This window comes from Plecotus auritus, assembly GCF_963455305.1.
Source record: "Plecotus auritus genome assembly, chromosome: 5".
Lineage (NCBI taxonomy): Eukaryota > Metazoa > Chordata > Mammalia > Chiroptera > Vespertilionidae > Plecotus > Plecotus auritus.
Window position 1 is genome coordinate 2,483,701 of NC_137776.1, and position 23,857 is coordinate 2,507,557.

Sequence of the window (23,857 nt, forward strand, 5' to 3'; positions counted from 1 at the left end):
CGGGTAACGGGGAGGGCATGTAACGGGGAGGGCGGGTAACGGGGAGGGCATGTAACGGGGAGGGCGGGTAACGGGGAGGGCGGGTAACGGGGAGGGCGGGTAACGGGGAGGGCATGTAACGGGGAGGGCGGGTAACGGGGAGGGCGGGTAACGGGGAGGGCGGGTAACGGGGAGGGCATGTAACGGGGAGGGCGGGTAACGGGGAGGGCATGTAACGGGGAGGGCGGGTAACGGGGAGGGCGGGTAACGGGGAGGGCGGGTAACGGGGAGGGCAGGTAACAGGGAGAACGCGGACGTGAACTAGCCGACGGCCATGCTCTATGAAGGGGCAAACACTGAGAGAAAGAGCCCGCACCCAGGCCTCAGGGTTCTGACTCCAGCGAGGGGCTCATTACCTTTTCTCCAGTGGGACCAGCAGGACCCGGGGGGCCCAAGGGGCCGGGCAGACCCTGTCGGTGAACAGAGGAGCAGGAGGCTGAGGGCCAGCACGCACCAAGCCTCCAGGTTGAAGCAGACAGAGAGGGGCTGTGCTGGTGCGATGTGGCTGCGCTGGCAGAGCCTGACCTGCACAAATCATGTCATCTACCTCCCCCACCCTTCTCTCTGGTCTGGGACCATCTCCGCTGAGTTTTCTCCACAGAAGGCTTTCACCTCTTCCATCGAATCCAGCTCCCCCAGATGTGACGGCCTTCAGACAGCAGTCTGGCTCCGAGCTGTTCTCTACCAGCGCCTGCCTGTTTCTCGGCCTATTGATGCTGCTAACACCTATTTGAAATTTGAGTCTAGACCAGCCGTGGGCAAACTTTTTGACTCGAGGGCCACAATGGGTTCTTCAACTGGACCGGAGGGCCGGAACAAAAGCATGGATGGAGTGCTTGTGTGAACTAATATAAATTCAAAGTAAAGGAGCGGAGGGGAGAGCAAGAGAACCCTCGGCTCTTTCGGCTCCGCGGGCCGGATAGAACAGCCGAACGGGCCGAATCCGGCCCGCGGGCCGTCGTTTGCCCACGGCTGGAGACTGAAGAGACATGTCTTCTTTTGTACAAAATGCCATATTCTTACATTCTAATACACTAGCAAAATGTCACTCTTTTATTTCAGAAAAGTGAAGTGGCTCATGCGTTTGGCTTTCTACCTCCTCCTGGATGTAAGGAAGCGTCACAGCCCAGCTACCCTGAGACGATGGGGTTCTCTGGCTCAGAGCCCAGGGTTCTCTCGCTCAGAGCCACGGGATACCAACTGGGTCTCCTCGACACGTGGCCACAGACTCCCCCTCCTCCCCTCGGTGGCCGCTCTTCCCAAACCACGTTTCCCCTCTGCTACACGTGTACTGCCTCTTCCTGCGCAGCCAGCTATGCGCTTATAACTTAATCTCTGTACGCACTGCTGAAGAAGCTTAGGGAACAAAAATAACTTTTCAATTTTATATTATTAACAAGAACACGAGAAAACTGTATTAAATCCTCTGGATCTAGAGTGGAACAGCGTTCTTCCAATAATACACTTCCTTAAAGGCGTTGATGAAATAAGAAAGTAAATTTACACACTTTTTCCCAGAGGGAAAAGGTCTTCTTCATTTCCCCTTTACGAATGCTGATTCATCGCGCTGCTGTTTTCTCACCCCTGACCTCCACCAGCCTGAGAAACACTCATCACAGCTCTGCTCTCCAAAACCCTACCTGCCCCGGCTGGCAGGAGGTTGGACCGGCTCCTTAGATCAGCTCCCTGCTAGACTAAACACGCCTGTGACGTAGAAAGATGACAGAGGCCCCACCGCTTACAGCAGTGACCTCTCAGGCTCTCAACAGTGACTTTCCTTTCTGGCTGCCCTTCCTCAAGGTAAGCAAAACGGGTGTCCACGGTTGATCAGCACCTAACCTCGGCTTTCCTCATTCCCAAGCCCGCCCACCGTGGAAGCACGACAAACTTGATGTTGGAAAGTCCGGGCAAATTCACATGATGGTGATAATGTTGACTCCAGGGCTGGGGCGGGGGGGCGGGGGGCGGGTGGGGAGGGCAAGAATGATTTCACTTACTCTTGCTCCGTCGTTCCCAGCTGTGCCTTCAGCACCTTTCTCTCCGATGCCACCCTGGGGAGACACAGAGCAGCCTGCATTCGTTGGCGTCTCTCTCCCACACTTGGTGGAGGTCTCATGAGCAGAGAGCTATCTCTTACGCTTGGAGCTGTAGCTCCTTGAGCTCAGAACAACGCCTGGCACGGTACGTTCTCTCAATAAATATATATTAAAAAATGAACGCATGAACGACTCGTGACTCAGGACGGTGCAAGTAGAAGTCTGCCCAGGAAGTCATTATCAGTCGAAAATCTCACTGGATGAACGCAGCAAAAAGAAAGAAGGCTTACCCTGTCGCCCTTGGGGCCAGGCGTCCCTGCGATCCCTCGCTCCCCGGGCATGCCCTGAAGGCCTGGGGGGCCTGTGTCTCCGGGGGTTCCAGCGGGTCCTGGACTGCCCTGAAACGAACCACCAGGAAGGGAGATCACCTCAACATCCAAACTGAACCACATGGGTTACCGTGCTGGCAGCCAAAACAGTGGATTCTCGGAGATTTCACATGGTATGACTGGGTGCTTATAGGTTTCACTTGGAAAAATTGCCTCTGAGTTCATTAAAAAAACAGCCATCAGACCGGCCATTGTGATAGTCAGTTTATGTTTTCAATGTTTGCCGGAAACCAATCATTGTCTCACTAATAGAAAGAGGCTGGTCAACCTTGAAGCTCTGAAAGGTCAGAGCCAACCACTCCCTATCTAATGGAGAGATGGTAACTGAGGCAACTTCCCCATCTTGTAATCATGCAAATCCTTACTGATATGATAATCCGCTTATTTCCTGCTTAAGGGCTATGGGTGTTTCCCAAGGCTGCTTAAGGGTAATGGGTGTATCCCACAGCCCCAATAAAAGGGATAGCAAGGCCAGAGCCTAGCAGTAGTCTTCCAACTGGAGGTTGACTCCCGCCTGGCTCCCCATTTTCCCAAATTAACTCTTTTCTAGTCTCTCTCTTCATTTTAGTGTGCGGCCGCCTCCAGAAACCGGACCCTGAGTGGGCCCTGAACCACGCGGGTCATGTTAAGGGATCCCACAAACGTTTCCCTTTGGGGAAATTAAGTACTGATTCAAATAAAAATGATAGCGCTGCCTTTTTTTTTTTTTTTCCTTGTTTTGGTAACATCAAGATGAGATTCTAATAAAGAAAGGAGCTAGTACATTTAGAGAGTATTTCATTCTCTCGGTAATAAACCCATGATATTAAGCTGCTTTTGAGGCTCATTCGGTGATTATATTGAAGCAGATCCTATGCCATCACTTTGGATCTTAAAGGTCTGCATAATCATGAAAAACCCTACTTCAGCTCTTTACACTGAAATCGGTCACATCGTCTCCCATCAGCGTTAAGGTGGCGCCCCAAAAGAAATGGCACTGGTTTTTGCCTTCGGCTGTGCTGTATTTTAGATCGCAAAAACAACGTTCTTCCGTGTACTCTGTAAGCAGACTGGTGGGATGCAAAACAAGGAAAGGGGAGCTGAACCCAGCACAGCCCTGAGACTCCTCTTCAGCGGGCGCGTAGTGCCCAGGGCAAGCCTGTGGGTGCTCCTTACGTATTTGTGGAGGAAGAAAACTAAATAATCAAATGACCTGAAAAACCCGAGGAACACAGTCCCGGTCCATACTTACTTTGGGGCCATCGGGACCATGGCCGCCCGCCATCCCCTTCTCGCCAGGCAGCCCGGTTGTCCCCGGTTCTCCTCGCTCCCCCGGGTTGCCGCGCTCTCCCTAGCATGGAATGCAGACAACCTCAGTGCGTGATCTACAGGTGGGTTAGGGACATTCCTGAAAACACGGAAGAGGCTCTTCCCGGAGAAAAGTTTAGAAACGAACAACGATTGAGGCCATTTCCCCAGTTTAGTGACAAGAAATAAACGTGAAGGCAGGATGGAGCCGTTTCACGGCACAGAACATTGCTCATGGGATTGATTGTCAACACGTAGAAGAATTTTAATGCTACAGCGAAGCCCCACTTAAGATACAGTAAAAGGTGCTTTTTAAACGGAAGCCAACGGCAGCAGTTAGTTGTAAAGCAGAGAATACTTACTCGAGGTCCCAGGGGGCCCACAGCCCCCGGATCGCCAGGAACTCCCTATAAAATACATTTGAAAACGTTGTAAGAAAATCTTTGAGCTAAATTTTATTTATTTATTAGAAATATGCCCAGATCATACACGTAATTTTTTAATGCACTATTACAAGTCTGCCTAAGCCCAAAATATTGAAGGAAGATGTGTCCACTTTTATAAATAGAGTGGGTGTCACATAAATTGGATGGAAATATTTTTCCAGGAAAATTTACATTGTAACTGAATATTTGATTTTTGGCAATGAAAGCATACAAAATGTTATCTTCCAAAGTGCATTCATTTTTTTAGGGATAAAATAATATATATACTAAAAGCCTTTTATTTCCTAATGCAATGTGGAAAAGTTTTAAGAGAGGGAAGTGAAATTAAAAGCAGTAGCGTACTGGTCTTTTGAATAAAGCCAATTCCACTCAACTCAGTAAAAAGTTCTTGAACACATAATGTGGGTAATACACTCTACTAGGAATTTTGGGTTCAGACGAGGCCAGTCGTGACTCCATTAAAGTTTGTTTTTAACTAAAGAAAAGTTTTTCCATGAAGTCTTCTTTCTTTGATAAAGATAATCACTGTAGGTATAAAGGAGGCCTCTGGACTTATCCCTTGAAATTATTGTCTTCATTGAGGGGTGATCTTCCTAAGACCCACATCAAACAGTAGCGCCCCTACTTAAAAACCCTTCATCAGCTGCCCATAATTCTAAGAGGAAGAGCACATAGGACTCAAATTAAGACCCTCCATGGTCTGGCCCCAGTTCACGCCTCCAGCCTCCCTGCACTCTGAGTAGCACTGGGCACTCCTCACTTACAGAACTGTGCTCACGGCCTTAACTTGACCTGCAAAGCGTCCTTCCTGTTCCCTGTCCTAGCGCGCTGCCTCACCTTTCCTCCTCCGCTTACCATCTCACCCTTCAGATCTCATGGAAGTTATGACTTCGTCCAGGAAACTTCTCCTAAACCTCCAGTCTGAATCAACAGCATCGCCTGGGTTTCCATAAACACAGTGCTCCCCCAGCATAGCAGTTAGAATCACTGTAACCGTCTCCCTATCCTTCCGTCCCCTACTGAGATATGGCACAAGGGCAAGGCCCATGGCCATCTGGTTCAGTTGGTGAAGGCCAAGCAAGGCTTAGTCCAGCTAAGCACGCAGCACTCAGCAAACATTGGTTGAATGGTGGGATGAAGGAATTACTCAGAGAAAAATAAATTAAATAAATCCATGTGCTCATAAAAATGATAGGAATAAAGTAGGATCTGTTCATAACAGGTGGTAAAGCCTCCAGTAGAACTCGATCACATGACTAAGATGCACTCAGGGATTAAGAACAGTCGTGGGAAGCATCTGACCTGGGCTCAAAGCCCATCAGCTGTGCGACCTAACATCTGGGTGCCTCTCCGTCCTCTCCGCAACAGGGGGTGATAATAGTAGTGGGGGTTGTTTTGAGGGCTAAAAAAGATAATATATGGCCCGGCTGGTGTGGCCAGTGGTGGAGCGTCGACCTGTGAACCAGGAGGTCAGGGTTTGATTCCCCCTCAGGGCACAGGCCCAGGTTGTGGGCGCGATCCCCAGTGTGGGGCGTGCAGGAGGCAGCCCATCCATGATTCTCTCTCATCATGGATGCTTCTATCTTTCTCTCTCCCTCTCCCTTCCTCCCTGAGGTCAATGAAAAGATATCACCAAAAGATAATATATGCAAATCCAGCCGGAACGAGGCTCCCCATCATGAGGGGCAGTAAGGAGCGGGGGATGGAGGTATTGCTGCTCTTCTCCTTTGGACACTCACCTGGTCACCGGGCTTCCCACCTTCTCCGGGAGGCCCTGGGGGGCCCGGAAGCCCCTGAAACCAAACAACAAGGAAGGCGTGAGCCGGTGACGTGGACCAGGCCGCGTTAGCAGTGGGCCTTCTGCAGCCCACGTGAGCAGTGGGCCTTCTGCAGCCCACGTGAGCAGTGGGCCTTCTGCAGCCCACGTGAGCAGTGGGCCTTCTGCAGCCCACGTGAGCAGTGGGCCTTCTGCAGCCCACGTGAGCAGTGGGCCTTCTGCAGCCCACCTTAGCAGTGGGCCTTCTGCAGCCCACGTGAGCAGTGGGCCTTCTGCAGCCCACGTGAGCAGTGGGCCTTCTGCAGCCCACCTTAGCAGTGGGCCTTCTGCAGCCCACGTGAGCAGTGGGCCTTCTGCAGCCCACCTTAGCAGTGGGCCTTCTGCAGCCCACGTGAGCAGTGGGCCTTCTGCAGCCCACCTTAGCAGTGGGCCTTCTGCAGCCCACGTGAGCAGTGGGCCTTCTGCAGCCCACGTGAGCAGTGGGCCTTCTGCAGCCCGCGTGAGCAGTGGGCCTTCTGCAGCCCGCGTGAGCAGTGGGCCTTCTGCAGCCCACGTGAGCAGTGGGCCTTCTGCAGCCCACCTTAGCAGTGGGCCTTCTGCAGCCCACGTGAGCAGTGGGCCTTCTGCAGCCCGCGTGAGCAGTGGGCCTTCTGCAGCCCACAGCGCCTCTGGGACTCCATTTTCCAGCAAAAGCTACTGTTCCGACACGAGGCGAGCAAACACAGAATGAGAGACTTCCATCTCCTAACCCCGTGGTCAGCAAACCGCGGCTCGCGAGCCACATGCGGCTCTTTGGCCTCTTGAGTGTGGCTCTTCCACAAAATACCACGGCCTGGGCCAGTCTATGTTGAAGAAGTGGCGTTAGAAGAAGTTTATGTTTAAAAAATGTGGCTCTCCAAAGAAATGTCAATCGTTGTCCTGTTGGTATTTGGCTCTGTGGATGAATGAGTTTGCCGACCACTGTCCTAACATAACCACAGAAGCTAGCTGATAGCTTAGGCCTTCGTTTGCATATCGCTTAGCCAACAAGAGAACAAGATAACAGGAGGCTCTTTGGATTTGTAGGTTTTTAAAGGCTCTGGAAACAATATATTAGGTCACTAGAATACTCCTGAAAGTTTCTTTTCCCCAAATTATGCTTATCCATGCGGCTGAATAATCTGCCATACCAATATATTTAGATAAATTATGAAAATTTGTTCAGCAAAATCTTTTAGACACTGTGCCAATAAAGTCAGATACGCCTTAACACAGTTAAATAATATGTCACTGAGATATAAAGAACATTTTTTGGTTTTTAATTTGTTAATAGCTTTGGGTTTTAATCCGTTTTTCAGGGGAAGTCTATTCTTTTTCTTTGAAAAAAAAAAACACGTTTGATTTTATTCAAATGTCTACCCTATTTACTAAAAGAGGGATGACTTGGAAAGTTGTAGAGCTACGCATCGTTTTATCGTCTCTTTTCGCATTTTAAAAGAGCGCAGAGTCAGTGGGAGAGGGATGACCAGCGGAGCCAGCGCGTACCTGAAAGCCGGTGGGGCCAGGCGGGCCCTGCTCGCCTCTCTCCCCAGCGAGGCCCTACATCACGGAGAAAAGGAAATCGTGAACATCCAGAGCCAGACCTTACCCTGCTTCCCGTCTGTGGGAGCACTAGAAGTCTCTCCACTTATTGCATTTCTTCCGATCACATGTTCTTCCCTTTGGCCAGATACTAAACTAGTATTAAAAGTCATCTATTGTGCCCTAGCCGGCTTGGCTCAGTGGATAGAGCGTCAGCCTGCGGACTGAAGGGTCCCAGGTTCGATTCTGGCCAAGGGCACATGCTTGGGTTGCGGGCTCGATCCCCAGTAGGGGCCGTGCAGGAGGCAACTAATCAATGATTCTCTGTCATCATGGATGTTTCTATCTCTCCTTCTCCCTTCCTCTCTGAAATCAATAAAGAAATATATATTAAAAGTCATCTATTGGTTTGAAGTCCCTCCTCGTGAGAAAATATCTTTCAAAGCAGCAAAGAGACTGAGGACCTGTGTTTATTTTTTCATCCAAACAAAACGTCTGGAGCCAATCATACAATGATGGGGAAATTGGATGAATTGGAGATGGGAAAATTCATTACTTTCATATATCTAATCTAAAATGGTGGTATTTCCATTGTGGCTTATTTCTAAATGTCATAAAAACCATTAATCAAACCTTCAAAACTAGTCAACAAAGCTAGCATTTTAATTCGTTTGGCATTTTAAACAAACAAAATGCCAAAACATTTCTGATAAACGCTTCATTTTACAATGCTAGGATGAAAATATACCTCAAAGAATATTATTCCTTTTAGACCCCAAAAGAAAAACCAGCTTAAATAAATGTCTATAAGACACATTATTAGAATAAGATAGATAATCCTCAGTATTTTGATATTTTAAAGAAAATACAGTAGTAAATGTTAAGCAAGCTCTATTTTCCTTAGTTGACATATTTTCAACAGTGATACATAAAGATGACGAGGTAGCTTTTGCCGTCAGCATTTCACAGAGATTTAAGATGGAGAAACCAGTCACCCCATTTTAAGAGGCAGAAGATTCCAGCACAGGAAGTAACCGGAATTCTTCAATCTGCACTTCTTATTTATTTCCCCCCAAAGTTATCCTAAGTGACGTCTCGGACAAACACAATGAGAACTGCAACATGAATATATTTTTGCTCAAAGGTCACATACCGGGGGGCCCACAGGCCCGGAAGGGCCGACTTCGCCGTCTTTCCCAGGCGCTCCCTGGCGTCACACAGAGAGAGGTGGTGAGATGAGGGCCGGGAGAATTTGGGTAACTTTATTTTATTTTTTTTCTTTAGCAGAAAATGTATATAGTTACCCTCTGCCCGGGGACACCGGCATTTCCCGCTTCCCCAGGTTTCCCAGGATCGCCCTAAAGAACAAGCAGAACAAACGTACACGTCAATCCGTTCGTTACAAGCACGCCTGTTGCAGGTGAGAGCCACAGGAGACGACAAGGACGTGGTGCATATACTCACACTGCTCCCCTTGGGGCCGGGGAGCCCCATGGTCCCAGGCTGGCCCCTGATTCCGATGGAGCCGGGGGGCCCGGGGCGGCCATCCTCGCCCGGAGCGCCCTGCAAAGCCACCGGAGCCACGTGAGTTTGGTGGAAGTGCTGTCTAACCATCGCATCACCGCGTTGCCACTTGCCTTTGCTTACGTTAAAGCTCACTGTGTTTTAGGTTACCCGCCGTTTTCATCTTAGGGAACTAGAGCAGGCGAGTGTCCACCAAAAGAAGCAAAAGCTACCGAAGTATTTTGGACTCTTTAGACCAAGAGACTTTATTCTGATGCTATGCACGAGCCTCGTCTTCACGTCTCCCCACATGCTCAGGGGAAAAGAGGAATCGTTTCTCTTTTTACTTCGTGGCAATGAAAACTCAGGACTTCCATCTCCCATTTGCAGTGTAAAAGAAGGGTCCAGAATATGAGAGACGTCAAAATTCGTACCTACGTGTCTCTTAAATGTATCGAGAAGTAAGAATGTTGCTAATAGACAAATCTCATCAATATTAAGAATACATCATTTTGGCCGAAACCGGTTTGCTCAGTGGATAGAGCGTCGGCCTGCGGACTGAAGGGTCCCGGGTTCGATTCCGGTCAAGGGCATGTACCTCGGTTGCGGGCACATCCCCAGTGGGAGGTGTGCAGGAGGCAGCTGATCGATGTTTCTCTCTCATCGATGTTTCTAGCTCTCTATCCCTCTCCCTTCCTCTCTGTAAAATATCAATAAAAATATTTTTAAAAAAAGAATACATCATTTTGACTTCTTCACTGATGTCCAGGAAGCAATTTTAATCTCAAACATGCACTTCAATAAAATGTGATCAATTTTGGTCAATTTGAAAATACGCAGATCCTAACGATTTGCTTCCAGGGGGCAGGGCCCTTTAAACGGATAAACATGGTCAGCATATGCACATGATCAACAGCTTTCACCTCAACCAAGCTGCATGCCTGCAGAAACATCAATGGTTGTGGGCGCTGGCTTCGAACACTTACCAAAGGTCCGAGTTTCCCTTCAGGACCTTGAACCCCAGGATTGCCCGTCAGACCCTGAAAATTAAAGTAACTGTCAGTTTGCAGCCGACCTGCAGTCGAAGATTCTGGAAGTAAAAACAGCATCGCATTCACAGGACCCGGTTCCACCTGGCAATGGCCGCTCTCGGGCGCCTCGGGGTCTCCTAGACAAGCTCACGGGCCATCCCGGCCTCACCGGGTGGCCTCAGAAGGATGCTCAGAAGGATGCAGGGCGGCCAGCACAGAGGCCGGCGGGGTGGCATCAGGGGGGGACTCTGCCTCCAGGGCATCCCCCAAGCCTCCCGCAATGCCCAGGCCAGATGCCAGGCCCTGAGTCTACCCGGCGGTGCAGGAAATCTCATGTGCCCGCTCTCTGTAATGCACCTCCGACACAGTACCCTGGTCCCGGCGAGGGGAGGGCCCAGGCACAAGTCACCCCAAAGGCAGGAGAGCCAACGCTAGGCTCCCACAGGTTTGTATAGTCCCATCAGAGCCCCCCCCCAGTCCCGATGCGGTCTCAAACCAGGAGTCATTTTCCCTAAAGCACTGCTGGCGGCACCCAGCGCCCTCCCCCTCCATCAGACACGGGGAAGGATGTCTGAGCGAAGACGTTTCATTAGGAGGAGGAGGGCTAGCGGGGCTTTACTGGCGGACTCCGTGCTGGTTCAGGAGAAAGAACTCGTGTGGAGCCCCGTGTAGCCTCTCATCCAACTTTTCCTGCGACTCCTTTCTCCCGAGGGGCACTGCTGGCCCTGGATGGGAGGGCCGTTCCGAAGTTGACATACATGTTCAAGTGGTGGGGGATAGAGCTTACAGGACACCTGTCATAAACTCCCTCCGTCAAGTCAAATACGTTAGCATCAAGCAAAATATATGTGAAATTTACAAACGGGACTTTTTTTCACGTAAAGAGGTAAAATTGTTCATGCAGACCCTTTGAAAAAGGAAGACCAGAACTCGGTGTGTTTTCCATACGTGACAAAAATAACAAGCCGGTGTTTACAAAAGAATGAATCGGGTCAAAACCAAAAAACACAGAAATGTTCCAAATTGTGAAAGTGAGCTAAAAAGGAAGGGAGGGAGGAAGGGAGGAAGGGAGGAAGGAAGGAGGGAGGGAGGGAGGGAGGAAGGGAGGGTGGAAGGAGGGAGGGAGGGAGGGAAGGAGGGAGGAAGGAGGGAGGGAGGGTGGAAGGAGGGAGGGAGGGAGGGAGGGAGGGAGGGAGGGAGGGAGGGAGGGGGGGAGAGGGAGGGAACACCCCTCAGTGAACTCCCAGGGCAGGTCCCTTGGCTGATGGCCCACAAGGAGGCCCTGTTCTTACCCGAGCGCCTGGCAGCCCTGGTTCCCCTGGGCGTCCTGGGTCCCCCTGCCCGCCTTTAGGTCCTGAGGAGCCGACAGGACCCCTCTCTCCTTGCGCCCCCTGTTCCAAAGCAAAGCAGACGTGTCAGGGGAGAGCGCAGGGAGGCACACGTGAGCACATGTGGAGCCACAGCACCAGTACAACCAGCAGCAGCTGCTCAGTCCCTGCAAAGACCCCCCCCCCCCGCCCCCGTCAACAGCGCCCCTCGCCTCTGCTCTAACATGCGTTCCCGGCAGAGAGCGCTGCGCCCTCGTTACCGGTGAAAGGGGCGAGGAGGGCCTCGCTACAATCGTTTGGACACTGGGGGGAACAGAATTTCGAAAGAATCTACATTTCCAGGTAAAGAAAAAAGTACGTGCCAGCTCAAGGAAATGGCCACGACCTTTTCTTCTCGGGCATTTCCCTGAGGAGTCTGGAAACAAGCTCCCGTGTACCCCCTCATGGGCAGGCCCCCCCACCCCCCCACCACACAGACCTCGCCCAAGACGGGTTGACATCAGGCCTGACATCTGTGCCCCAAGCTTTTCTGGATCTGGACCCGCCCCCCCCGGGGCCAAGGCTAAATCCCGACCTGGGCCGTGGCCCCTTCTGGAGCGCCGTGGCCCGCACTGACGGAAAGGCCTCACCTTGGGTCCCGGTAAGCCGTCGGAGCCCGGGAAGCCACGGTTGCCAGGAGCACCCTACAAACGAGCAAGAGCCGAGTCTCACCAGCCGCGGGCGGCTCTGTGACCCACAAGGAGGGCTCACTCTCCCTCCAGTTCCCAGGCTTCGGACGGGGTCAGGCCCACAGGCAGCGCGTACACATAGGAACCTGACCACACGGAGGAAATCTTCCATTTTCAAGAACGTGTAAGTGCCGAGCCAAAACGTTATCCAGAGCAAGGCATGTTCTAACAACTCCGGGTCCGATCCAATGTGAACTGACAGACAGATCGGCCAGGCAGAGCCGGGGCGCCGTCTACACAAGCAACACTGCCACACCCGCCCGGGCCTGTGCCCTGAGGCTCACAGTGTGAGTGCGGTCTGTCCCAGGGGTCCTCAAACTTTTTAAACAGGGGGCCAGGTCACCATCCCTCAGACCGTGGGAGGGCCGGACTATAGTTTAAAAAAAACAACGATGAACAGATTCCTATGCGCACTGCGGGCCCGGGACGCGTCGGCTGCTAAGCAGGACAGGCAGCGGCCCCCGGCAGGCCGGATCCATGTCCTCGGCGGGCCGCATGTGGCCCGCGGGCCGTAGTTCGAGGACCCCTGGACTGTCCCCTCAGGCCTGTCTCATCCTCCGGGACTTACAGGCAGCCTCGGGCTCGGCTTTTGCTGTTTCCTCCCACGTCCTCCCACCCGCACATCCTCATGGCCAGGTCTCTGCTAAAACGCCCTCTTCCCACAGGATCCTGTCTCCTCACCTCCTCCTCTGACGTCACCCCACAGTCACACACTCAGAGTTCTTCCTGCCTCATCGCCCCGTTACTTCCGAAGTGTGCAGGGCGTTTATTACATGCGTCCTTATATTTTTATTTGCCTGCTGACTTGTTCTGTGCTAACCTCCCCATCAGCGTGGACTATGGTTTGCCAGCCCCCATCTGAGGGCTGGGACCACAGCCTTCTGCCCACTGGTGTATCCCAAGCAACACAGCCAATGGGCATAGCACAGTGACCAGTCGGTATTAGCTCAGCCCCTTAGCTCAGTGGTCGGCAAACTCATTCGTCCACAGAGCCAAATAGCAACAGGACAACGATTGACATTTCTTTGGAGAGCCACATTTTTTAAACTTAAACTTCTTCTAACGCCACTTCTTCAACATAGACTCGCCCAGGCCGTGGTATTTTGTGGAAGAGCCACACTCCAGGGGCCAAAGAGCCGCACGTGGCTCGCGAGCCGCAGTTTGCCGACCACGGCCTTAGCTGCATGGGTGAAGACACAGTAGCTGGTGGCTCCTTTAACTCACAGATCACCATGCTGAGCCAGCACCTGCAAGACGTCTCTTAGCTGCTCTGCTTTCCTTACTCTCCCGGGACTCACCCCCCGCCACCGTGAGAACTTGTTTATGACTCAGTTTACCCTTTCTCCCACCGGCCCTTGAGGACCCACTGCGCCGGGGTCACCGCGGGGACCTCTTTTGCCTTCTTCGCCAGGGGGGCCGATGGGACCCTGAATGCCGTGGGGCCCCTGTTGAAAACAGAAGAGCAGTTACCAGACAAGGCCAGCCCACCAGGGAGCAGCGTGGGGAGATGCATTTAGCGACGTCAGGCACACAGGGTAAGTTACATGCAACGGGCTGTGTCCAGGCCCAGGGATGCCCTTCTCCCGGCTGGCATTCACACACTGCGGCAATCTGAGCGGCCGGCTGCGAGACCACGTGTATGTTCCTCTCGTCATTTAAAAAGAAGGAGCCCTTACCGGTTCCCCTTTGGGGCCAGCTTCTCCTTTGAAGCCTGGGACTCCTGGGTCGCCCTGAAATGAAAGCATCCTCAGCGGGGAGCACCGTCCCTGCCCTCCTTCATCAGCCCCGAGCCCGAGCACGCGAACGGAGTCAGGACTGGCAGCAAATGCCAGCGCTGGCTGTCCCGTTGGAGATCCTGCACCATGTGTGTGAACTTTCATAGACTCCGCAGAGCCTGGTAGCAGTGTATCTTACAGTGGTCCCCCAGAGCTTTGTCTTTCAATGTGGCTTCTTATTCCGCATGCTAGGATCATCACAATTATCTAGCTAGTATTCCAATTCAACCACTAAAATTAGGACCAAACCATCACCCCGCCTACACAAAAGCTACTCAGGGTTTATTTTAGGAAATAGACTCGCTCACCCAGAATCGAACTAATTTTATTTTTTTAATATATTTTTATTGATTTCAGAGAGGAAGGGAGAGGGAGAGAGAGATAGAAACATCAATGATGTGAGAGAGAATCATTGATTGGCTGCCTCCTGCATGCCCCCTACCGGGGATCGAGCCCGCAACCCGAGCATGTGCCCTTGACCAGACTCGAACCTGGGACCCTTTAGTCCGCAGGCCGACACTCTATCCACTGAGCCACACCAGCTAGGGCCAGAATCAAACTAATTTTATATTTATGTTCTATCTACTGAGAGTCTGACAACTTCAAATAGGGCATTTCATCTCTACGGGGCTTAGGGTTTTCTTTGTTCGGGGTTTTATGTATGTGTGTCTTCGAATACCGATTGCAGTTTAGGTTGTAGGAACCAGATTGCCAAATTGAGAATGTGATGAAATGAAACGTGACGTATCAGCAACCCTCATGTTTTAATAAATCTGCCGCCAGCAAGAAGAATTTATCAGCATAGCCAAATTACTTGGAACAGAATCTAAAATATTTAAGCAGTACTAGAAAAAATGTGTTTTATATATATATGTATGTATGTATATGTATATGTGTATATATATAACATATATATGTGTATGTGTATATATATAACATATGTATATATGTGTGCGTGTATGTGTATATATATAACATATGTATATATGTGTGTGTATGTGTATATATATAACATATGTATATATATGTGTGTGTGTATGTGTGTGTGTGTGTGTGTGTGTGTGTGTGTGTGTGTATATAAAACATATGTAAGCACAAGTTTTCAATCTGTTTATTGGGCACATCATAATATTTTTCCTAGAAAATAATTTCTATAAAATATGGAAACTCATTAAATATAACAATATGTTGAAAGCTTTCTTCAAGCACCATACGATTTCACTTACATGTGGCACCTAATGAACAAAATAAACTAACAGACAAAATAGAAACAGACGCGTAGACACAGAGAACAGACTGACAGCTGCCAGAGGGACTGAGTCAGGGGGCTGGCGAGGAAGGTGAAGGGATTAAGTAAAACAATTAAATAAATAAGGGAAAAACCTCCTGGTTGCAGACAGCAGTGTGGTGATGACCAGAGGGAAAGGGGAGGGGGAGGGTGGGAGAGGGTGAAGGGGGTACATGCAGATGGAAGGAGACTTGACTTGGGGTGGTGAACACTCGATTCAATATACCGATAATGTACAGGGTTCCCCCAAAATGTATACACACATTTTGAATAATTATAAAGGCAATATTTATTAAAATGTATTTCATTTTCAAAATTGAGCTATCAGCTGTTAACGTGTATACATTTTGGGGGGGGGCACTCTGTATTATAGAATTATATAACTGAAACCTATAGAATTATATTAACCAATGTCACCCCAATAAATTCAATAAAAATTAAGCCCTAGCCGGGTAGCTCGGTTGAAGCACCGTCAAGAAATAGTTGTTGAATCCACTTTTAGTCACATCATCATTCTAAGTCTCCATTAACCCTCCACATTTCCCCACACTGGCTTGCTAACGTTTCTATAATGTTTATTACTCAACTACTTGTAAAATCCTGTGAGTTGGAACGTACAGTTTTGACCTTACTATTTCACATAAAAAACCACTCACACGATGTTCCACTTTGAATTCAAACATCAACACTGTGTGTGAACATTTGCTTTCTCTTTATGAAGGTCCCTGCCTCCGTTCGCCTCGTTCCGTTACGCCCCACGGTTTCATCGCATCTCACCCGATGCTACCCTCTCGGGGAGCTCACCCCGTTACGCTAACGGCAATAGCGGGTTAAAGAACATTACCGGTTGGCCTCGGATTCCTGGAAGTCCAGTGCTGCCCTGAGGTCCCTGGGATCCGGGGGGCCCTGCCAGGCCAGGGGGCCCAGAGGGGCCTGCGGAACCCTATGAGAGTCAAGAGAGACACCATGAGCAGAGACCGAGGGAGGAGTCTCCGCCAACATCCAAAGCCCTGTGTCCACTTGAACTTCACGCCGCGGAAACCAGGTGCTCACCGTCGGGCCTTTGGCGCCAGGCGTGCCGTCCGTCCCCACTGCGCCCTGAAAGGGACACGGAAAGTCCATCAAACGCGCAGCCCAGTGTAGGGGGTCCTCTCAGACGTCTATCTTCTTCCCAAAGGGAGACCAGAGTGACCACCCAAAAGCCAACTCCCACCCCGTCAGGAAGGTAGCGTGTGTGATGCTTCCATGGCACAGACCCGGCTTGCAGCTCACAGGGAACCCGGCTCTCTGGGCGAGCAGCGTCCGAGTCCAGCGGGACGGCTGAGAGCCAGCCTTTCCTGGAGCTGCGGCACGCCGGCACTTACCGGGAGGCCCTGGGAGCCCGCTGGCCCCGGCCGCCCCGTCTCGCCTCTCTGCCCCTGCGGGCCTTCAGGGCCTCGGGCCCCGGTGGGACCTGCTTCTCCCTACAGGGGGGCAAAGGGACACGTCCATTTCAGGAAAATGTCAGCATGGCCTGCTTGGAGTTTTTCATCCTCCACCCAGACGTCCAGGGGGTCGGGAGCACGGCTGCTCTGCAGGGCTGTGCCTGACCTCGAGTGGCTCCCCGCCCGCCCCTGCGGGCGGATGCGGCCGCGCTCAGGGCAGCCTGGGAGCCACCTGTTCCAACTGGAGGGTGCGGTCCAGAGAGCACTCCAGTGCAGGGCGCGCAGTTAACTTTTCATGCGGACAAACAGCCGCTAATTCCGCGTAAGTGTGTCCCGTGAGGCATTCGGGACGTATCTGTCCTAACATTTATACTTCCTTGAACTGAAATTCAAACTTAACGAGGTTTCTGTATTTCATCCGCCACGACAATCCTAAGCTTTAGGGAGCTCATTAGTATCAGGAAACGCTGTGCAATCCCTGTTCAATCCCTGTTCAATCCCTGTCAATCCCTGTCAATCCCTGTTCAATCCCTGTTCATTCCCTGTCAATCCCTGTCAATCCCTATCCAATCCCTGTCAATCCCTGTCAATCCCTGTTCAATCCCTGTCCAATCCCTGTCAATCCCTGTTCAATCCCTGTTCAATCCCTGTCAATCCCTGTCAATCCCTGTTCATTCCCTATCAATCCCTGTTCAATCCCTGTCAATACCTGTTCAATCCCTATCAATCCCTGTTCAATCCCCATCAATCCCTGTCCAATCCCTGTCAATCCCTGTCCAATCCCTGTTCAATCCCTGTCAATCCCTGTCCAATCCCTGTCCAATCCCTGTCCATCCCTTTCCAATCCCTGTCAATCCCTGTCCAATCCCTGTCCAATCCCTGTCAATCCCTGTCAATCCCTGTCCAATCCCTGTCAATCCCTGTCAATCTCTGTTCAATCCCTGTCAATCCCTGTTCAATCACTGTTCAATCCCTGTTCATTCCCTGTCAATCCCTGTTCAATCCCTGTCAATCCCTGTTCAATCCCTGTCAATCCCTGTCAATCCCTGTTCAATCCCTGTTCAATCCCTGTCAATCCCTGTCAATCCCTGTTCAATCCCTGTCAATCCCTGTCCAATCCCTGTCCAATCCCTGTCCAATCCCTGTCTATCCCTTTCCAATCCCTGTCAATCCCTGTCCAATCCCTGTCCATCCCTGTCCAATCCCTGTCCAATCCCTATCAATCCCTGTCAATCCCTGTCAATCCCTGTCCAATCCCTGTCAATCCCTGTCCAATCCCTGTCAATCCCTGTTCAATCCCTGTCAATCCCTGTTCAATCACTGTTCAATCCCTGTTCATTCCCTGTCAATCCCTGTTCAATCCCTGTCAATCCCTGTCAATCCCTGTCAATCCCTGTTCAATCCCTGTCACCCTTCACTGAAACGCAATGAACCGGATGTGGGTGTGTCCTTCACCTGGAGAGCCGGGGCCATGGGGGGCCCTCACAGGTACAGAGGGTCCTGACCAAGCACAGAACCAGGGTCTCACGGGGGACGCTGGTAAGACAGGGGAACAGTTTTGCGAGGTGTTGGACTTGACCAAGCAGCTTTCCGGAGCCAACAGGCAGTGCTGGCAGCACCCGGAGGCGGGGGGCCCCGTGAGCTGGGTGGTGTGTGGCTGCCTGGGCGCCCTGAGTGTCCTCCCTTAACCCTGCAGCCGGCTCCTGCGAGGGCGGGGTCTCAGAGGCGGCAGGGGGTGGATGTGCCTATTTTCATCAGGGGACTGAGGGCAGGATTGGGACTTCGGGGAGCAGACCAGATACAGGGGGGCAGCAGGTCCCTCCTGCCTGAGTTCAGAGTGAGTTCTCGGGGAAGAGGGGGCCGGGGAGGGAGACCCAGGGCAGCCGCTCCCTGGGGCAGAGTTTACAGACGGCACGGGAGCGCTTCAAGAACAATGAGACGTGATGACGCCCACGCTTCAGAGGGTCTGAAGTGTCATATGGACTGTGTGTGTGTGTTTTTGAAGCTCACGTCCAACGTGAGCAGCACCGCTAACAAGCAGCAGAGATGAACCAAAGAACGTACATGCAGAACCCATGGACACAGACAACAGTGTGGTGGGGGCCTGGGGGCGGGGGCAGGTGTGAGGTGGAGGGGGTCAATGAGAAGACAGGGGGGCCCGTGTAATTCTTTCAACAATCAAGATACATTTTTTAAAGAAGCAGTGACCCTTTTGGAGGGCCTGATGCTAAGAGTCTGCGTGGATTATCTCACTTGCTCATCAACCGATGGGCGTGAGGGGACTGGCAGGCCCCAGCCACTTCTGGGCAGCAGGATCTTGTGAGCAGAGTCCTTCTCCCAGAGGAAGAACGTCGCTGCCAAGGGCGCAGGGGAAGCAGATGTGTTGCTTAACATGTGAGAGCGGTGATAGGAATGTGCTCGCTGACTCAGTTAATAGGGTTCATAATCTCCTGCTGTGGCCCTTGAGTTTGTTATCCAGAGCGTTGGGGGAAAACACATTGTGATCCACTACACGGGTAAACCGTCCCAGCAGAACACTTCGATCCCTTCCCACGGGCAGTGCCAAACAGCCTCTCCGGCCGTCCCTTTAAGTGGTCAGGGGGGAAAGGCAGGAGGTGGGGGAGGTGGGGGGAAGAGGGGATGGGGAGAGAGCCTGAATTGTATGAGAACAGCCTTTGAGGGCCTCTGAGTCACTGCAGCCTCCTACTGTTTAGAGCAGAAATTCTGCTGCTTATTACCGCCAGGCACCGTAGCCAAGAACAGAGTTCCAGTTCAGATTCAACTGTTAGGCTTTGCAGCTGCTCCGAGGGTCTGCCTCAGGGTCTAAGGCAGCAGATTCTTTGACATGTGTGTGATGATAAGAAACTCTCTTTTGATTACATATTATATAGTAATCTCATTTTTACATTTTCTTTATTTTTTTCCCTACCATATGGACACAGAGAACACTCTATACCAGCCGTGGGCAAACTACGGCCCGCGGGCCAGATCCGGCTGTTCTATCCGGTTCTCTTGCTCTCCCCTCTGCTCCTTTACTTTGAATTTATATTAGTTCACACAAACACTCCATCCATGCTTTTGTTCCGGCCCTCCGGTCCAGTTTAAGAACCCATTGTGGCCCTCGAGTCAAAAAGTTTGCCCACCCCTGCGACTCTTTCCTCAGTTGAGAGCAACCTCCTTACTCTTCGGTAAGTGAAATGACATTCTTCACTTTGGGATTCATGTAATTAAGAGCTAACTATATTAACGCTTTACCTTCATCCCAGGATTTCCTGGAAAACCGGAAGAACCAGGTATCCCAAGAGGACCCTATTAATAGAAACCAGAAAAATGACCGGACATGGATCTTAATCAATATCTAAATAAGTCATCATTTAGTCTTTGACAAAATTCTCTACTTTGACACATAATATAAGAATAATCCACTTAGTACTTTGAAATCACAAACATAATAGTGAACTTTAATGGAAGTACCTGCCAACACTGACATGAAATAGTGCCAAATCCTATTATGTGTAATACTCATGTCCATGGGTGTTAAAACATAATAGGACTTCCTAGTCGCCGCATAGCAGATTGAGTCAGTAACCACCACAAATTGTTGAAAACAGTTGCTTAAGAAATGTATTTTTGCCCAGCTGGTATGGCCCAGTGGTTGAGCATCCACCTATGAACCAGGAGGTCACGGTTCGATTCCCCGTCAGGGCACATCCCCGCGTTGTGGACTGGATTCCCCGTGGGGGGTGTGCAGGAGGGAGCCGATCAATGTTTCTCTCTCATCATTGATGTTTCTCTCTCTCTCTCCCTTCTCCCTTCCTCTGTGAAATAATAAAATAATAATAATAATAATAATAATAATAATATAAAAAAGAAACATATTTTCTTTGTGTTAACCAATTAACAAAGACACTCTTTCAAAAGGTATGTTTTGTGCCATAAGCTAGGACTGTCTGTGTAACATGATGCTTAAGAATCGTGTGGATACGCCAAAACCGGTTTGGCTCAGTGGATAGAGTGTCGGCCTGCGGACTGAAAGGTCCCAGGTTCGATTCCGGTCAAGGGCATGTACCTTGGTTGCGGGCACATCCCCAGTGGGAGGTGTGCAAGAGGCAGCTGATCGATGTTTCTCTCTCATCGATGTTTCTAACTATCTATCCCTCTTCCTTCCTCTCTGTAAAAAATCAATAAAATATATATTTCTTAAAAAAAAAAGAATCGTGTGGATACTCTAGAGTGAGTATTTTCAGGCTAACAGAAGCGGGTATCTGTCACCACCCCTCACCTGGGAGGGGTGCGGAGTGTCAACCAGTGACGTGAGGGCTGGGTCTACAGGATCTGGCATAGGAGGAACCCCATGCTAAGCTGTCTTGGTTCTTTGAAGAACCGTCACCTTTCAATTCCATCCGTTTCGTGTTTTAAAAAGCCCCTTTTAACTGTATTTACTTTGTGGCCTTTTTATGAGTCACAGGGAGGAAAAGGTCCTAAGGGCAAATAATTTCAGCTCCGATGTGCCCTCCGAGCGCTTCCTGAGCTTGCCATGTTCTTCATCTCCCCGTAGAGGGGCCATGCTGTGTTCTTGCTCATTTATGCATTCCTCTGCCAAGACTTAGCTTGGGAGATGTTCTTTAAGTGCCGTGACATCTTCCTCCAGCTTCAGGTGTAGGTATTGTCTCCTCAGGGTCCCCCAAACCTCAAGTTGTAGGCTATGTTATAGCAGCTCGCAACGGCAGTGCACTACTATGTTAATGTCTCTCCCTTGGTAGACAAATCCGCTTTCAAGGACAAGTACTGTGTGTTTATCACCTTCTTATTCCAAGTGACTGGCGCACAGTAGGCGCTCTGTAATGTTAGTGAGTGTAAAAGTAGAAGAATGAATGAATGAATTGAATGAATGAAAAATGAATATAAAAATAATAAAACTCACCATCGGCCCGGGTTTCCCAGGCATACCATGTGCACCTCGTTGTCCCTAATTAGGAGAAAAAGAGACGAGATTCTACTTTATTTGCTCATAATTCATATGCTTTATAAAAATTCCCATGTTACAAATTAAAGAATAAATATTAACTAACAACAAACTTAACGGAGTTCATAGAAATAAAAATACACATTTACACAGCACTGGTAACGTAGAAATAAACACCTCTATCCTTCTAGCAATGAGAAAGAAGATACTGAAAGGAGTGAAGCTGATGAAAATCGTTCTTTTTACTTGAACGTATCACCATCTATCAAATTAGATCAAAGACAGTGGCATTTCGAACACCTCAGTCTTCCTTATGGGCATATTCACGCAGAGGAGGAATGCATTCCTTGTCAAAACAAAAAATAAAATAAAATAAAATAAAATAAAATAAAATAAAATAAAATAAATCACCCACTTGTCAAAACAAAATAAAAAGTAAAATAAAATAAATCACCCGCACACACTAGGAGATTAAGCAACAGTGAAAGCTGTGGGTGTCCCCCAGCCCCCTCTCCGCACTGGAGAAACACCCCCCCCCGCTGCGGGAAGTGGTGAGCTGAAGGCTCCCAGTTGTCCCCCGGGCTGCACCGGCCAGGAAAGGTTAGCTCGCCCACAGCTGTGCCCCTGCACGGCCGACACCTGGTACAGGAGGGACCCACTCAGAGCTGGAGCCCTCCCGGCTGCATAGCTCCCGAGCACTGAGGACTTGTGGGGACCAGGTCTCTGGCGGTTGTACCACCAGTTACTTTCTCCCTCTGACAACCCTAGTTCTCCTCCTCCTTCACAGTGAGCACCGGAGAGCCACCCCCAGGAATTCCCTGCTCTCGGGCCTGCTGTGATGCTGGTTTCTGGGAAACCGGACCTAAGACTTCCGCAGCACTGGTGCCCAAGGAGTCTGAGGGGGCAGACTCTCACATGGGATCTGGATTCCTCACTGACCACGTGGTGGTGGAGAGAGGGCGGGGCGGGGAGGGGGGGGGCTGGCACGCTGTGGGGTGCAGTAGGATCTCCCCAGGCATGCACTGCGGTGGGCCACCCGTGTCCGGGAATGGGCTGTGGGTACAGCAGCTCAGGCATCTGAGAAGTTTTAGGGGGAAGAGCGATTACAAAGTGGATGGGACTGCATGGGTCTTACGGAGTGAATCCGGCAAGTGAAAAGCTGATGGCGATCCATCAATACAAGGCTCTCGGGCAGCATTTAAAAATATTGCCATCTTGCCGAAACCGGTTTGGCTCAGTGGATGGAGCGTCGGCCTGCGGACTTAAGGGTCCCAGGTTCGATTCCAGTCAAGGGCATGTACCTTGGTTGCAGGCACATTCCCAGTGGGGGGTGTGCAGGAGGCAGCTGATCGATGTTTCTCTCTCATCGATGTTTCTAGCTCTCTATCCCTCTCCCTTCCTCTCTGTAAAATATCAATAAAATATATTTTAAAAAAAAATATTGCCATCTTCTACAAGCAGGGAGCGGGGAGTGGAAGCTCAACCCCATGACGTAATGCTAAAGGTCTGAAAGCTCTGGAGAAGGCTTAGTTCTAAAACATGTTTCGTCTCCTGGGCCCTGATCGGAGGCCTGGTCTGGAAGGCATGCATGGGGCCTTGGTTTGGGGCAGGGGAACATACGACTTCGCAGCCCCCGCATCCGGAAGCCCCCGGGCCTGCAGACTGGCCCGTCCCCACTCCTAACGGCGTACCCTTCTCCCTGGCTCACGGGAGCCTCTACTCTCCATGCCGCCGCCACCACCTGCCTCGCCCCTCCGGCCCTCGGACCCTAACCAGCATACAGTCACAAAGCAGTGGGCGTGCGGGGAGGGGCTACACACCCAGAGGAGCCACCCATCCCAGGCACCAGGCGGAAGCGGGTCCCAGGAGAGGGTGCACAGGACGAGGTCCCGACGGCACAGGCCCGAGACGGACAATAGACCAAGGAGGAGGATGTCAGCGGTCCGGGAGGGAGCACTCTTCCGTGACCCACATTTAGCACCTGGTAAAGGCCCTGGGAGACGGTGCTCACAGGGGAGGCGATGCTCAGAGAACAGCGAGGGCCCCACTGCGCTGGAAGTGCCACAGCGGCCGTGGCAGACGGCAGGGGAAGCTCAGACGAGTGGACGCTAGCTGGGCGTCCTGTGTGAGGCTGGAGAAGGCGACACTGACTGTCCCCGCACGTCCAGGACCCTCTGCTTCCCGAGTGACCAGGAACGGCCTGGGGGAGGGTCTCACTTCCCCACCCCAGGGCTCTGGGACCACTGAGAAGCTCCGGGTGCTGTCCTCTGGGGTAACAGC

General features: G+C 51.0%; 1 protein-coding gene across 1 annotated transcript in view; it reads right to left on the minus strand.

Annotated features, from left to right (window-relative positions):
- Positions 1-23,857, minus strand: part of LOC308249495 (uncharacterized protein) — a 72,585-nt gene that overhangs the window by 24,776 nt on the left and 23,952 nt on the right. Inside the window, exons 14-33 of the mRNA XM_080671095.1 lie at positions 21,536-21,580; positions 19,867-19,920; positions 16,552-16,650; positions 16,241-16,285; positions 16,032-16,130; positions 13,801-13,854; positions 13,462-13,569; positions 12,026-12,079; positions 11,361-11,459; positions 10,024-10,077; positions 8,999-9,097; positions 8,839-8,892; positions 8,688-8,741; positions 7,499-7,552; positions 5,937-5,990; positions 4,114-4,158; positions 3,696-3,794; positions 2,366-2,473; positions 2,037-2,090; positions 396-449 (exon numbers count right to left, since the gene is read on the minus strand). Coding sequence (XP_080527221.1) covers positions 396-449; positions 2,037-2,090; positions 2,366-2,473; positions 3,696-3,794; positions 4,114-4,158; positions 5,937-5,990; positions 7,499-7,552; positions 8,688-8,741; positions 8,839-8,892; positions 8,999-9,097; positions 10,024-10,077; positions 11,361-11,459; positions 12,026-12,079; positions 13,462-13,569; positions 13,801-13,854; positions 16,032-16,130; positions 16,241-16,285; positions 16,552-16,650; positions 19,867-19,920; positions 21,536-21,580 — 1,386 coding nt within the window. The remainder of the gene's footprint in view (positions 1-395; positions 450-2,036; positions 2,091-2,365; positions 2,474-3,695; positions 3,795-4,113; positions 4,159-5,936; positions 5,991-7,498; positions 7,553-8,687; positions 8,742-8,838; positions 8,893-8,998; positions 9,098-10,023; positions 10,078-11,360; positions 11,460-12,025; positions 12,080-13,461; positions 13,570-13,800; positions 13,855-16,031; positions 16,131-16,240; positions 16,286-16,551; positions 16,651-19,866; positions 19,921-21,535; positions 21,581-23,857) is intronic.